Genomic DNA, 12,078 nt, shown 5'->3' with positions numbered 1-12,078 from the left:
AGATTAGCATCCATTTCACGTGGAGTCAATATAACGTTAAAAACAGCCAAATAAGGCTCAAAGAGTGGCAATGGGGATCTGTCCTTAATAGAAAAATAATAATTAAAAGGAAACAGCAGTGCTGCAATGGTGTTGCTGCTGCAATGAGTCGGTGACCTCAGACTCTAGAGCAGGGGTGGGCAAATCCAGTCCTCGAGGGCCGGATTCAAACCAGACTTTCTGTCCTACAGGTAAACACTTTCACCCAATGTTCCATTTACCTTGGTGAAAGCATTTCCTGCCTGGTAGGATGCAAATCCCAGCTTGAATGCAACCCTCGAGGACTGGATTTGACCTCCTCTGATGGGCAAGTCCAATCCATAAAGGCTGGAAACCAGCCAGGATTTGCCCACCGCTGCTCTAGAGGAGCCACCGAGTGATGGGAGGGACCCCAAATCTGGCATTTTACTCAAGATTAGCTACTTCACTGGAAAGGTCTTCAGATGTGGTGGTAAACTGTGCAAAGAAACCGCTACTTCGAGATCAATGGGGCAAAAATCCGAGATTAGATTCAAGCTTTGATGTCATTTTCATCTCTTCACTAAACGATGCTAAAATTAACCACGTGCACCGAATGTTAGGTGATTATGAACCTATTATCTTTGTAAACAGTCCTTAGTCATCCTTAATTAAGAAGAAGGTTCCCTGAAATTTGTAATTCCCATGGATAACAGGAATGTTCGATGCTACGTTTAGCATAATGTAACCCTCACTTCCGTCCTCTACTCACCGTCACAGCCTCGATCCACCTGGCCCACCCTGTGGAGGGCATCCGCGATCAGGTCGGGCAGTCTCCCATTCAAGTCTACCGAGGCCAGACAGCCCTGGTAGCCATCCCGGGATGCGATCAGCTTGGGCAGATTGCTATACATGTTTTTCGTCACGCCACCGATGTACAGCTCCCCTGCAAAACAGACGTGTTGAAGTGAAGATTAAGATTTATAACCTAAACAAAATTGCCATCCATCTGTCTATTGATCGATCATGGTTTTAGCAAGCACAATAATGAGAATCAATCCTAATATTAAAAACAAAAGGAAAATGATTGTTCGTGTGAAGACACATGTCCACACACAACATTCCACTCTGGACATCCAGTCTGGGCCCAGTTGGTTGTGGTTTACATTAGGCCACTAGTTGGCAACAAAGCTATGTTTACAATAATCTACAAAGGTTGATAAACAGAAGAGAAAAAGTAAGACATATCTAATATCTTTGATTTCATATTTATATGCATGACCATGAGGATTTAATGAGATTGTCGCAGAATTTTATGAAGAAATTCCTTTTTAAATTTTTTAAGCACTTTTTCGCATATTTTGGCATCATTTTTCAAAAAGTTATTGTGATCAAACACATTAAAAGTGACTACTGTGCAAAAAAAAAAAAAAAAAAAAAAAGAGTGGCCACCCTGTAAATATGCATTAATCTGCCTTTTGATCACAAGGCACTTTTGAATGTTAATTAAAATGCTAATTTTGCAAACAATGCAACAGAGGAAAGCATGGTAAACAACAAAGAGTCATGCTTCTAAAAAGAATCCACTTTGCCACAAGTGACCGGTGTGACCACAACATGCTCCTGTTGTCTCATCTTTATCATTAGACAATGCAATTTAATTGTTTATTTGTTAATTGAATTCAACAGCTGGATTGGTGTGTTTGCTTAGTTTGTGGTGGGTTAAAGTGTATTTGGAGCATTTAAAAGCTGAAAACACTAAATGTTGATGGCGGGGCAGCTATCCCCCACAGTACTTTTGTCACTGCAGAAGTGCTGAGAAGACGTTTAGATGATTATTAAAAAATAAATCCTTCAGCTGAAAAATAGATTGTACAGTAAAAGGTCTAGGGGAGAGGAAGTGACAATTGAAGGATTTTCTCTGCAAGCATGTCAAGTCGAAGGACAAAGAGGACCGATGTCCTTGTGCCCTTCATTCAGCAGCAGCGTTGAGTAAAGCACATGGTGATCTTGAGAATTCAGCAAATAAAAAATTAAATTGTCTGTTTCCTAAAAAGAAATATCCGTTTGCTCCTCAGCCCAATTATTTTCCCTCTCAGACTGGTGACAGCACGTCAGGCAAGGTGATGAAAAACAACGCGGCCTTTGAAGTTCTGTAAGTGCACGTGAATGAGGAGCCTGAAGTGGAGTCATCTTCATCATCAACCCCCACCACCAAGCTTTGGGCATTAAACTACAAGAGGGACATCCTGTGCCATGCCACTCTCAGTGCTCACACATGTATTGAAAATGTCAGAATTAACATGTTAGTGCAGTTAAATGAATTTGATTATAAAACAAAAAACCTTCAGTGAATGACCGTGCAGTGACGGCGCTCCAACGCTGTCAGCAAAACATATTGGAACAACTTTGAAGCATGAATGAATCCAAACTGGAACAACTGATAAACAGGAAGTCATTTTCTTGCACAGCGGGAGGGAGGGACCAATTCAACGCACTGCTTCTGGATTTAAGGGGCAACCTCAGCGCCAAGCTAACATGAAGGTCAAGATTCCTCTGAAGGCCTATCAACAAAACCTTAGCGAAACTATGCATGTGCTTTAGCGACAGACAGAAGGATGGAGGAACAGACCAACAGATAGATAGATGGATAGACAGACAGCCCGACATATGGATGGATAGATAGCCAGACAGTCAGTGACAGACAGTGACAAACAGACAGACAGGCAGACGCGGGGTTAATCATATGTGGACTTTGTGTAATGGAATGAGTCGATGATGTTTGTCGACTTCTCCCCAGAATTAATGAGTGCTTGACACTTCATATTTCCCAGCCAAGGTTCCATCATAATATAATCAATAGAACAAATTCATTAGCTGTCCAGCTGACTGATGTGCCTGAGCTGCGGGGACCATTTAGGAGACGCAGAATTATTAGCGCAGAGTTATTAAGCAAAGGACAAACCTGAAAAGACTTAAGGAATGAGAGAAAGTTGCAGGCTGGGCTGAAACACACCAAGGCGCGAGGCGTGCTGCTTATCGGTGGACTTAACGGTTGGAGGAAATTAATAAACATGCATTGCAGGCACGGCCAAAGACCCTGGCTCTTATTGTGCTGTGATTGGTTTAATCTGAATTACAGATTTCTGCAGTTGCTCACTCCTGTCTTCAGGTTTCTGTGCAGCATCCATTAGAGCTTATTAAAGAACCACCACGGAGATCTATTACTAACATATAACGCAGCTATTATTAGCTCTGCCTGCATTAGACTGCATGATTTGAACACATCTGAGCAACATTTTGCACAAAAATGTCTTTTTTTCCATATAAAATTTACTGGTGCATTCACCAGCACTCGAGTGTCATGAGTTTTTTCAGGGTCCTGTTTTCGTGTTTGTGTATGTCAAGATCATATTCCTATTTCAGCTCACTTGATCTGACATGTTTTGAGCTCAGAGCGACCGTAGGCCTATTTTATGAACATCATGGAATGAAATCATGTTTTGCAGGCAGAGAAAAATTTGGGTTTTAAGATTGGTCCCGTTTTTGTCATCATTTTGCTCTGGTTGTGACCTTGGTGCCATGGCGACCATAAAAGATATTTTGTCGGCCAGTTCAGCCCTTTTAGGATTTTTTAAACCAAAACGGTCAAGGACAGAAAAACACAACCAAGAATCTGTGCATCCTGACTGAGGGAGTGGGCCACGAAAAAGGGGCTGAAGATTGGTTGGTCTGATATGACAACGACATGTTACTGGTGTTACTGGTTTACAGCGAGCCGGTTAAAGTGAAGAGTACACATTTTTGCTCCAGTCTCCGTGTCCCAGCGTGGCCGCTACTGCAGCAGTGATGACGAATGCACCCCAGGCTCACGAGCTCAGATAAATTCAGTAAATCGGACCAATTACTGTACAGTCTCTCCGAGATCAGCCAACCCTCTCTAACGGTCCCGTAATGACTTCTCAGGGGCCACTGGGAAGCAATGGGACGACACGATACAACCCGCACAAGGGCTTTCGAAAAGACTGAAGTAACACGGTGATTACACATTTGCACGCTGCAGTCCACATTTTTAAATGTCTTTAAATCCCGACCCCCAAGACCAGAACTATGGTCTATGAGCCATGGGAGACGTGGGTAGTGATTCAACAGCCAATGAGGGGTACAGAAGAGTAGAGCCCTGGGATTTATTTTATTTATTGATAATTTTGCAGATTTGCTGATTGGAACAACCCACAACCTCAATGACCATCCTTAAAAATGTTTCGGTTATAATTATTTGAATAATTAAAGTTTTTTCCCCATCACACAGCTTGAAATTTCAAACGTCAACAGTAATAAAATATTAAAAACAATCCAAAACGCAACATTTTTTTTTTATATATAAATTGAGGCTATGAACAGTTGACAAATTGCCCTTGATGGCTAAATAATATCCTTCTGTCTCCTGCCAACTCCTTGGAAAACAAACCAGTTTCATAAACCGCTTTATTAATAAACTCTGCATCTGTCATCCATCTTTATGGAGTTACCTTCCCTTCTGTCCTTGGTTTAACTGGCAGAAATTGCATGACTACTGAGGCGAAACGCAAAACAAACCCAGACGGGTCTTGAATTTTGCTGCTTGTCTCATAGGCAGGGACGAAACAATGGCGGGAAGATGCAGTAATCATGTGATTGCTAATTACCGAGGCTCTCTGATCCAGGAGGATGCCACGACAAGAGGACTGGTGTTAGAAAATAATCGTTGAAACCGCTTACGGGTTAATTAAATGGTAACAAATCACATGTATAATTAAGCAAGCTCTTGTCTTTGTTTTGGATTTGGGTGCACCATGATTGCAATAGCATAGCTGCAATGAAGGGAATGAGGCTAAATAGAAGACAGGATACACACAGGTGCATGCTCAATCCTTCCATCACAATAGCTCTGTAAACACTGTTAAACTAAAACAGAAGGAACAGACAAAAATCTAAACAGTTAAAAAAGGTTCTTCTTTGACTTCTGTGAGAAAAAGATTATTTTTTTAAATGAAAAAAGTTACTTTAATCTGTGACAGAATTGTTGTCCAATGTGCTTATCGCATGACACAGATCCATTGTTTCAACATGAATGTATGTCACATGCAAATCGCCAGTTGCTTTAGAACACTGATTTTAAAAGTGAGGGGCGCAGTCCCCTAAGTGGCCGCCAGGTGCACTAAGGGGGCCTCAGAAAACCGGAGGGAAGATGAAGAGGGAAAAAACAAAAAAATAGAAATTTCTGTTTTTTTAAATATTATAATGATTCAGAATATTATTTTACATTGTACAGTATTTCAAATTTCCAGCCTGTCAAAACCATTCTTGGTGGCATAATCTGTTGCTCTGTAGCTGGTGGAAAGAATGGGTGGGTTTTTGAAAAGAATAAGTCCCAAGTAACAGACAAACAGCCCTGGCATGGAAAACAAAAAACTAAAGTATTGGTATTATGAGGCAGGAGAGATTAGTGAATAAAATTAAGAAAATACACTGTAAAAGCTGAATTTTCAACACATTTTGAAGTATTGTGTGGGTTCTGTGGGTTTGTATGTGTGTTCTCCGGCTAGAAGCTAAAATCTGGGGGAGCCTTGGCATGGAAAAATCTGGCAACATGTTTTATTACTTAGTAGTTATTCACACAACTGTCATTACACACACTTTATGATTCCCTTCTTTATGTAGAGTCCTTTTTCTTTGACACTGTTTAGCTCTTGGTTTTAGTTGCGCTCAGTCACCATCGTTCCCTCTCCAATCTGCCTCCATTTGTTTTCTTCTCACTGCCTTTTCTCTTCAGCTCAGCTCCTTACTGCTGTTTTTGCTTAATCTACATCAAATTGCAGCACAGGTCAGGTTCTTTTTCCAAATTGTTATCGGAATATTACCTGACAGAGGTTGAATGCAAAAACTGGCAGACCACACTTCCAAATTGATTTCTTCAGGTAACACCATTGGGAAGCCTCTGATGTGCAAATACTGGCCGACTGTGGAACTAAAGATGATTCTTAAGAAAATTGAGTAAGGCTGCAGGTTGGACAAATGGAGGCACTTCCTGGAGGTCACCCTGTCCAAACTTTTCAAATAAAGACTTTTCCCATCCAGTAAATTTTACCTTCAAAATGAGCCGGGGAAAACTCTGGGTAACCCAATGCAAAATGTTCCCTGAAAAGTGCGTAGTAGAAGGCAGTACTTCTCTGACTCACCAAGATACTTAAAATATGGTGTTATGTGTGGAAGAACACTGGCTTGAACACAAAATGAAACAAAAGAAGAAAAACTATGAGAAGTGGCTGGAGGTGAGGCCACGTCTGACTAATGAAATTCGAAGCTAAATGTAGTAAATAATTTTGAAATTATTTCACCCACTCTTTGGCCTGTTTTTAATAAAAAATTTCAGGAATATTGATGTGCAAACCACACAGATGACCATGTTTAAGGTTTTGGTTTTCATATATTTATATATTGTTTAAATATATTTTATATATATAAATCATTTTATGTATTTTGTTTTCTTGAATCTATTCTGAACCTGTTGGTGGAATAGTAGCTCTTAACATCAATTCTCTGCTCCCATAACATAAAAGATAAATAAAACATAAGGAAAAATGTGTATCATTTATATCATGATAGTTTATAAAGGGTTATAAAAGATTAAAATTTCAAATTCACCTATATATCCTTATCGTTTGATGCCAGTGGTATTTTAAAATAACAATTGAAAAGTGTTGAAAAGTTTATTTTCAGACCGACTAAGTTTTGTGTTTTTACTGATGGGTATTTGATCCAACTAGAAAGGGGCGCCTCACGCTCTCCTGAATGTATAGGGGTGTTCTTGTCGAGGGTTGCATGATGCTTTTCCGTGCTCGAGACATTCGAGGTGTGGTGGATGAGATTATGAGAAGGTCACGCTCTGAAAAGCGTGAGACTACAGACCTTGAGTAAAGGGACCTGCATGAAGCCCCTGATGTTATCTCGTTCAGTAAAACCATAGAGGGAACACCGAAGGCCCCAGGAGGTTATGGTCGATTGAAGTCAGACAAAATATCTGCACATAAAACTGAAAGTGGCCAATTAGCTTCAGTTTTTCTTTTCTCTTTAGGTAAAATCAATTAATAGTAAGCAGAGATCTAAAATAGTTCAATAATAGAGAGCATCAATCAGCACTGCTTCTTTCTGCAGCCTTTAGCTTTTAGCTAATCAATGCTAATGCCAATGCTTTTACAATGGTTAGAACTTTTGGAATGGTGCAATTTTTCAATCTTTTCCATTTCTCGTCAACACCTTAACATTGTGTGGATGTTTTAGTGTCTGTCTTTAGTGCAGAGCTTATCTTTTTAACATAACATGGGGCAATTAGTGAAATCAGCCCTTTTTTTATTGGCCCATCAGTTTGAGTAAGCGCTTTGTCAGAGGACTGGGAGAACTGAGAGAGAGCTATCCATTTATATGCACCCTAATTTTTCAATTCCAAATGCTTCATCTTGAATTTTTGACAATGAACAGTGTGTTGGAAACTGAACCGAGAGCTGGAGAGGGTTTCTCCCTGTTGTGAACCAAAACTCAGAACGTGGGCTGTAAAAGGCAACGGAATTTTCCGATTGTGCTGGGAAATTTTCATTGCCTTGGAGCCCTTGAACAAAGACTGAAACCCCCTATATCAATGGTTTCCAAACCCGGCCCTTGAGGGTTGCAATTTAGTGGGGTTTTCCGTCCTACCAAGCAAAAATTTGCTGCGGCCCAAGTCTAATCCATTATGCTAAAAACATAAATAATTTTGTAAAATCATATGAGAGTTTGAGGTTCTGTTGAGGGGGTTCAACCAACATATACTGAGAAATAGTCTGAATGTCAGAAAAGACACTTTATACATTATCAGTTATAACGCACAGATAATGTGATTGAAAGTTGATCTACTTCTACATGTATCCAGGCCAGTTGGACTGGAACGGTACAAGATGTTCTGGTTAGCTCAAGCCTGAAATGTGTTCATCTCCAGTAAATGTACATCACTAGGTAATCAGTGTTGATTGTTGGAGAGTGATAACTACTGATTTTTAGATGTTGGATTCAGATGTGTCAGGCCAGCAGAGTTAAAAATATTTTCAAGGAAAAAACCCAAAAAATAGTGAGTTGGTTAGATAGCAAGTTAGATACTCAGTTAGGGAAGTAGGTAAGGTTTTTGAAATGGCTGTTATGCCTAGTCTCATGTGGCACGCTGAGGTTTACAGCTTTTTGACAGGTTTAGAACACATTTTTCATCGGTTCGTCATACACTGGGTTTCATGTCGACAGAAGTAAAATGAATGATCAAACATCTAATCTCAGTTCTCACTCTTGGCAGAAGAACAGCTTGTTAAATTCTGCGTTCCTTGCTCATCGTTTTCTCCTCCTTTACACACCTCCACCTATCCCCGAGCCAAAACACACATTGTATTGCAATTTCGGGCGATTTGTTTTGCTTTTGTTGGAAAACAAGACATTTAATGTTGTCTCAGGTTGAGCTCATTAGAAACCACCTTCAGACGTCTCGATATTGCGCTGAGTTATGCCTCAGCTTGAAAAATGTACAGCTGTACATTCTGTATTTGTTGTTACCCATAATTTTTTTTTGTCATTGCATGACTATTAACGAATCATTAAATAAATAAAAAAATCAGTTTATGCAACAAATTCTAAACTTAATATTTTGTAGATGTTATCCAAAAAATGCAGCACTAAAATGGATTTGCATCAGAAATCATTAGCCAATTATCACATAAACCCCTAATTTAATCAAATAACTATCCGTGCATCCAACTAAATTAATGATAATCTATTGGCATAACTAACATTAAGAAATTAATATAAATAAGCCCCTGTCCATCCTGTACTAAGTGCTACAATCATGATTAAACCCAGGTATAGTTTTTCTGAGGCCAGTGGTCGAAAATAGCCTAGGCCAGTACTTTCAAGGTGTCAGACGTCTCAGTTCCTCCTGTGACTGCTGCCGTCGCTGCTGTTCTCCATGGTTTTTTGCTGCGCAGCCCCTTCTGCCAGCACATAATCATGACGAACCACGAACAAAACTGACATCAAGGTCGCAATGAATTCCAATTAAATTCAATCATTCAAACCACGTGAAAGCACCAATCCGATTCAAAAAGATCAGATTTGACGTGTGTTTTACTTTTCACACTGTTGTGACAACATTCAGACCTGGGCCACATGGGGGGGGGGGGGGGGGGGGGTCGGATTCAGTCTACATGGGCTAGCAGTGCGAAGGTAGCATTAAAAGTCCTGCAAGTTGGATGGACCCCATCACCTGAAAGCCTTATTGTCGAGAAGTTGGAGATAAATGTAACACTTAAAATCATTATTGCAGTCATTTAACCATCCCTGAACCATTATTCTATTATATTTGTGTTTTATTTGATCTGAATATATATAATAGTCTCAATAAATAACATAATAAGCTTTTATGTTGAAGTTACTTACTGGTTAACTTCTCAGGATATCAAGAAAACAAAAGAAAAAAGCTACACTTGAATGTGGGGACTCCACGACAGAGAGGAGGCTTTTTATTAGATAATTAAAGACTTGGTTCCCTTTTGTTGTGAATGCATTTTGTGAGGTGCCACTATAAAAAAGCACCTCTGAAAAGGTTTTTATAACTGGTTAAATGGACTGGTAATGAGTCAGTGCATTAAAGTGATTTAAGGATGAGGCCTTTTAACATTAAGCTGTATTCTGCTTGGTTCTGAAAGCTAAAAAAAAAAGTGAGTGAAGACATTTCATCCCAGCCTTTTTATTGTGGAAAAGGATCATTATTAACTCACAAAACAAAATATCTTAAGGGTTTTTGACCCATATAAACAAATAGCTCTAAACATGTTTTGGTAAAATTGTGCTAGAGAAGCAAAAGGTACACTGACTGAGGCTGGCCTAAGCTCATATATATATAGTTCCTTTCCATTTTCTGTCACATGGTAAACCCAGTTCTGATAGAGCTGTAGTCCCAGTATAGCACATGTTCAACATCTTCTCCTGAGACATGTGTTCTGCTTTTAAATGGGGGCTCTGAAATCCTCCTTCGCTATATTTCAGCTGACAGGGAGGGATGCCTTGAAGATTTTTGTATGCCCAAAACGAAAGAAACAGACAACAGGGAGCACAAAACCTATTTTCCCCCATTTTCTCTGGGCAATTACGCAGATAAAGCCTGGAAAATTGAGGGCCTTTTTTCTTTGAAATGCCAGCATAAATGCTGTTAAAACGGAGGAAAGAGATTCTGAGAAATGTCTTGTTGCCATTTCTCCTGTGGTCGATGGCCGAGCTTTGTTTGCGGATGCTCAGCAATCACAAAAGCCCATAAAGAGTTCTTTGCATGCCCATGTGGAAAGAAAAGAAATCCTGTATTCAACATCCGCTTTAAGGTTGTTAGAGCTGTTGTGTAATCGGTGAACAAAGCAGACAAAATAGAGTATAAGAATGTCCCAACATTGCTAAGAATGCTGTGTCATTTCACTAAGGTGTCAAGAACACCCAAAAATTGGACTAATCTTAATATATTGTGACAGGTGGGAACTCGGGAAAAGCAGGAGAATGCGAATATAGAACTTGAAATATGTAAAACAGTCAAGTGTCAGGTTAGCTTGACATGTTCAAATTTGAATTAAAACAAATTATGTGAAAAGGGACTTGAGCAACAATATTGTTGCAGAGTGGTGTTACACTGGGTGTTTGCCCTTTTATTTGCTACATATTGCGGAGAAAATACTCATTGTGCTCGAAAAGGGAGGCCATGACTCCTCACTTGGGTGACTTTTTTTGTTATCAACATGAGTTTGACATTATTTGTTATTAGGTGTGTGATGTTAGAATTCACAGACAAAAGCTGCTGTCATATTGCCAGAGGGCAAAACAACATTTTGTTATTTTACATGTTTTAATACTGGTTTATTTGGGTCTCTACATTACCTGTAGTACTTAACTTTCCTCTAGCTTCATGTGGGTCAGCAGTATGCTTGAACAAAGGAAAACGAACTGGAATCCTACTGGAGCGCGTTTGTAGGTGGGAGGAATTTCCCAGCATGTTTTGGAAAGTGTGTTTCATCGAGATGTGTGTCATCAAGTATGTTTTTTGACACACAATATTTAGTGGTACTGTTTACACACATATTTTACAGTCTTGCAGTAGTCTATCTTTAGTGTTGTGGAACCAAGCACTTTGACACAGTACGTGAAGTTGTGCCTTAGGTTATTGACGTATATTTATCTGATGAGGAAATTAAAATGGATAAAAGAAGAAAATAGGAAACAAGCACTCTACTAAAGATCCTCATTGACATTGTCTCTTAGTGATTCTCCTGTCTAATCCGAGAGATGATTGACAGAGTTCTGGAGAGACGCTATTGATAAAAAAAAAGACCCTTCTGATTAAAGACATCAATTTATCTAATATAATGTGGGAAATTAAAGGTTTGCTGCCCTGCCTGTGCAATTTTGATTCATCGATTGTGCACGATGGGACATGACATCAATATCACATTACAAATATGTTATAAAACCCTGACAGACTTATCTCCTCCAAAAATTACACTGCATGCTAGCCTAATAGCCTTATTCATAGGTAGAAGAAATGTAAAAATATTTGCACATATCTGGATTTGGAGTTGCAGATTACATCAGGCAGCACTTAGTGTAGTAACACATTAGAATCGTGGTAGTACTTGGTCGAAACGGGAGTATGTGTCCAAATGTTGGGGTCTCCCTTCACTACATAAAGGAATGACCCGTCAAAAAGACCCTCCTTCAACTTGCAGCCTCACTCTTTTGATGTGTCTCACACAATAAGTGCCTGTAGCCACAAGGGCACCTTAAACTCTGGGACACTCCAATGTGACCTTTGTGTGCACACCAACATCGTAAATCTTCCCAGGATGCACCTCTAATTGCTGTTGAGCAATCCGATAAACAGAAACCAGGGTAATTCTGACAGTTTCCCACAATCCCATTCACATCGCATATAATTTCAAAAAGATGAACAAGATGTCTTTTTAAATTAAAAAAGTCAATTTAATTGCA

General features: G+C 39.5%; 1 protein-coding gene across 8 annotated transcripts in view; it reads right to left on the bottom strand.

The window, feature by feature from the left end:
• Positions 1-12,078, bottom strand: part of nrxn2b (neurexin 2b) — a 460,093-nt gene that overhangs the window by 213,222 nt on the left and 234,793 nt on the right. For all 8 annotated transcript variants that reach the window (XM_057026456.1, XM_057026464.1, XM_057026463.1 and 5 more), the window contains one exon: positions 770-943. In XM_057026456.1, the coding sequence (XP_056882436.1) occupies positions 770-943 (174 nt within the window). The remainder of the gene's footprint in view (positions 1-769; positions 944-12,078) is intronic.

Source organism: Takifugu flavidus, chromosome 3 (assembly GCF_003711565.1).
Source record: "Takifugu flavidus isolate HTHZ2018 chromosome 3, ASM371156v2, whole genome shotgun sequence".
Lineage (NCBI taxonomy): Eukaryota > Metazoa > Chordata > Actinopteri > Tetraodontiformes > Tetraodontidae > Takifugu > Takifugu flavidus.
Note: the sequence above shows the minus strand (reverse complement) of the source record. Positions and strands in the feature narration are given on the sequence as shown.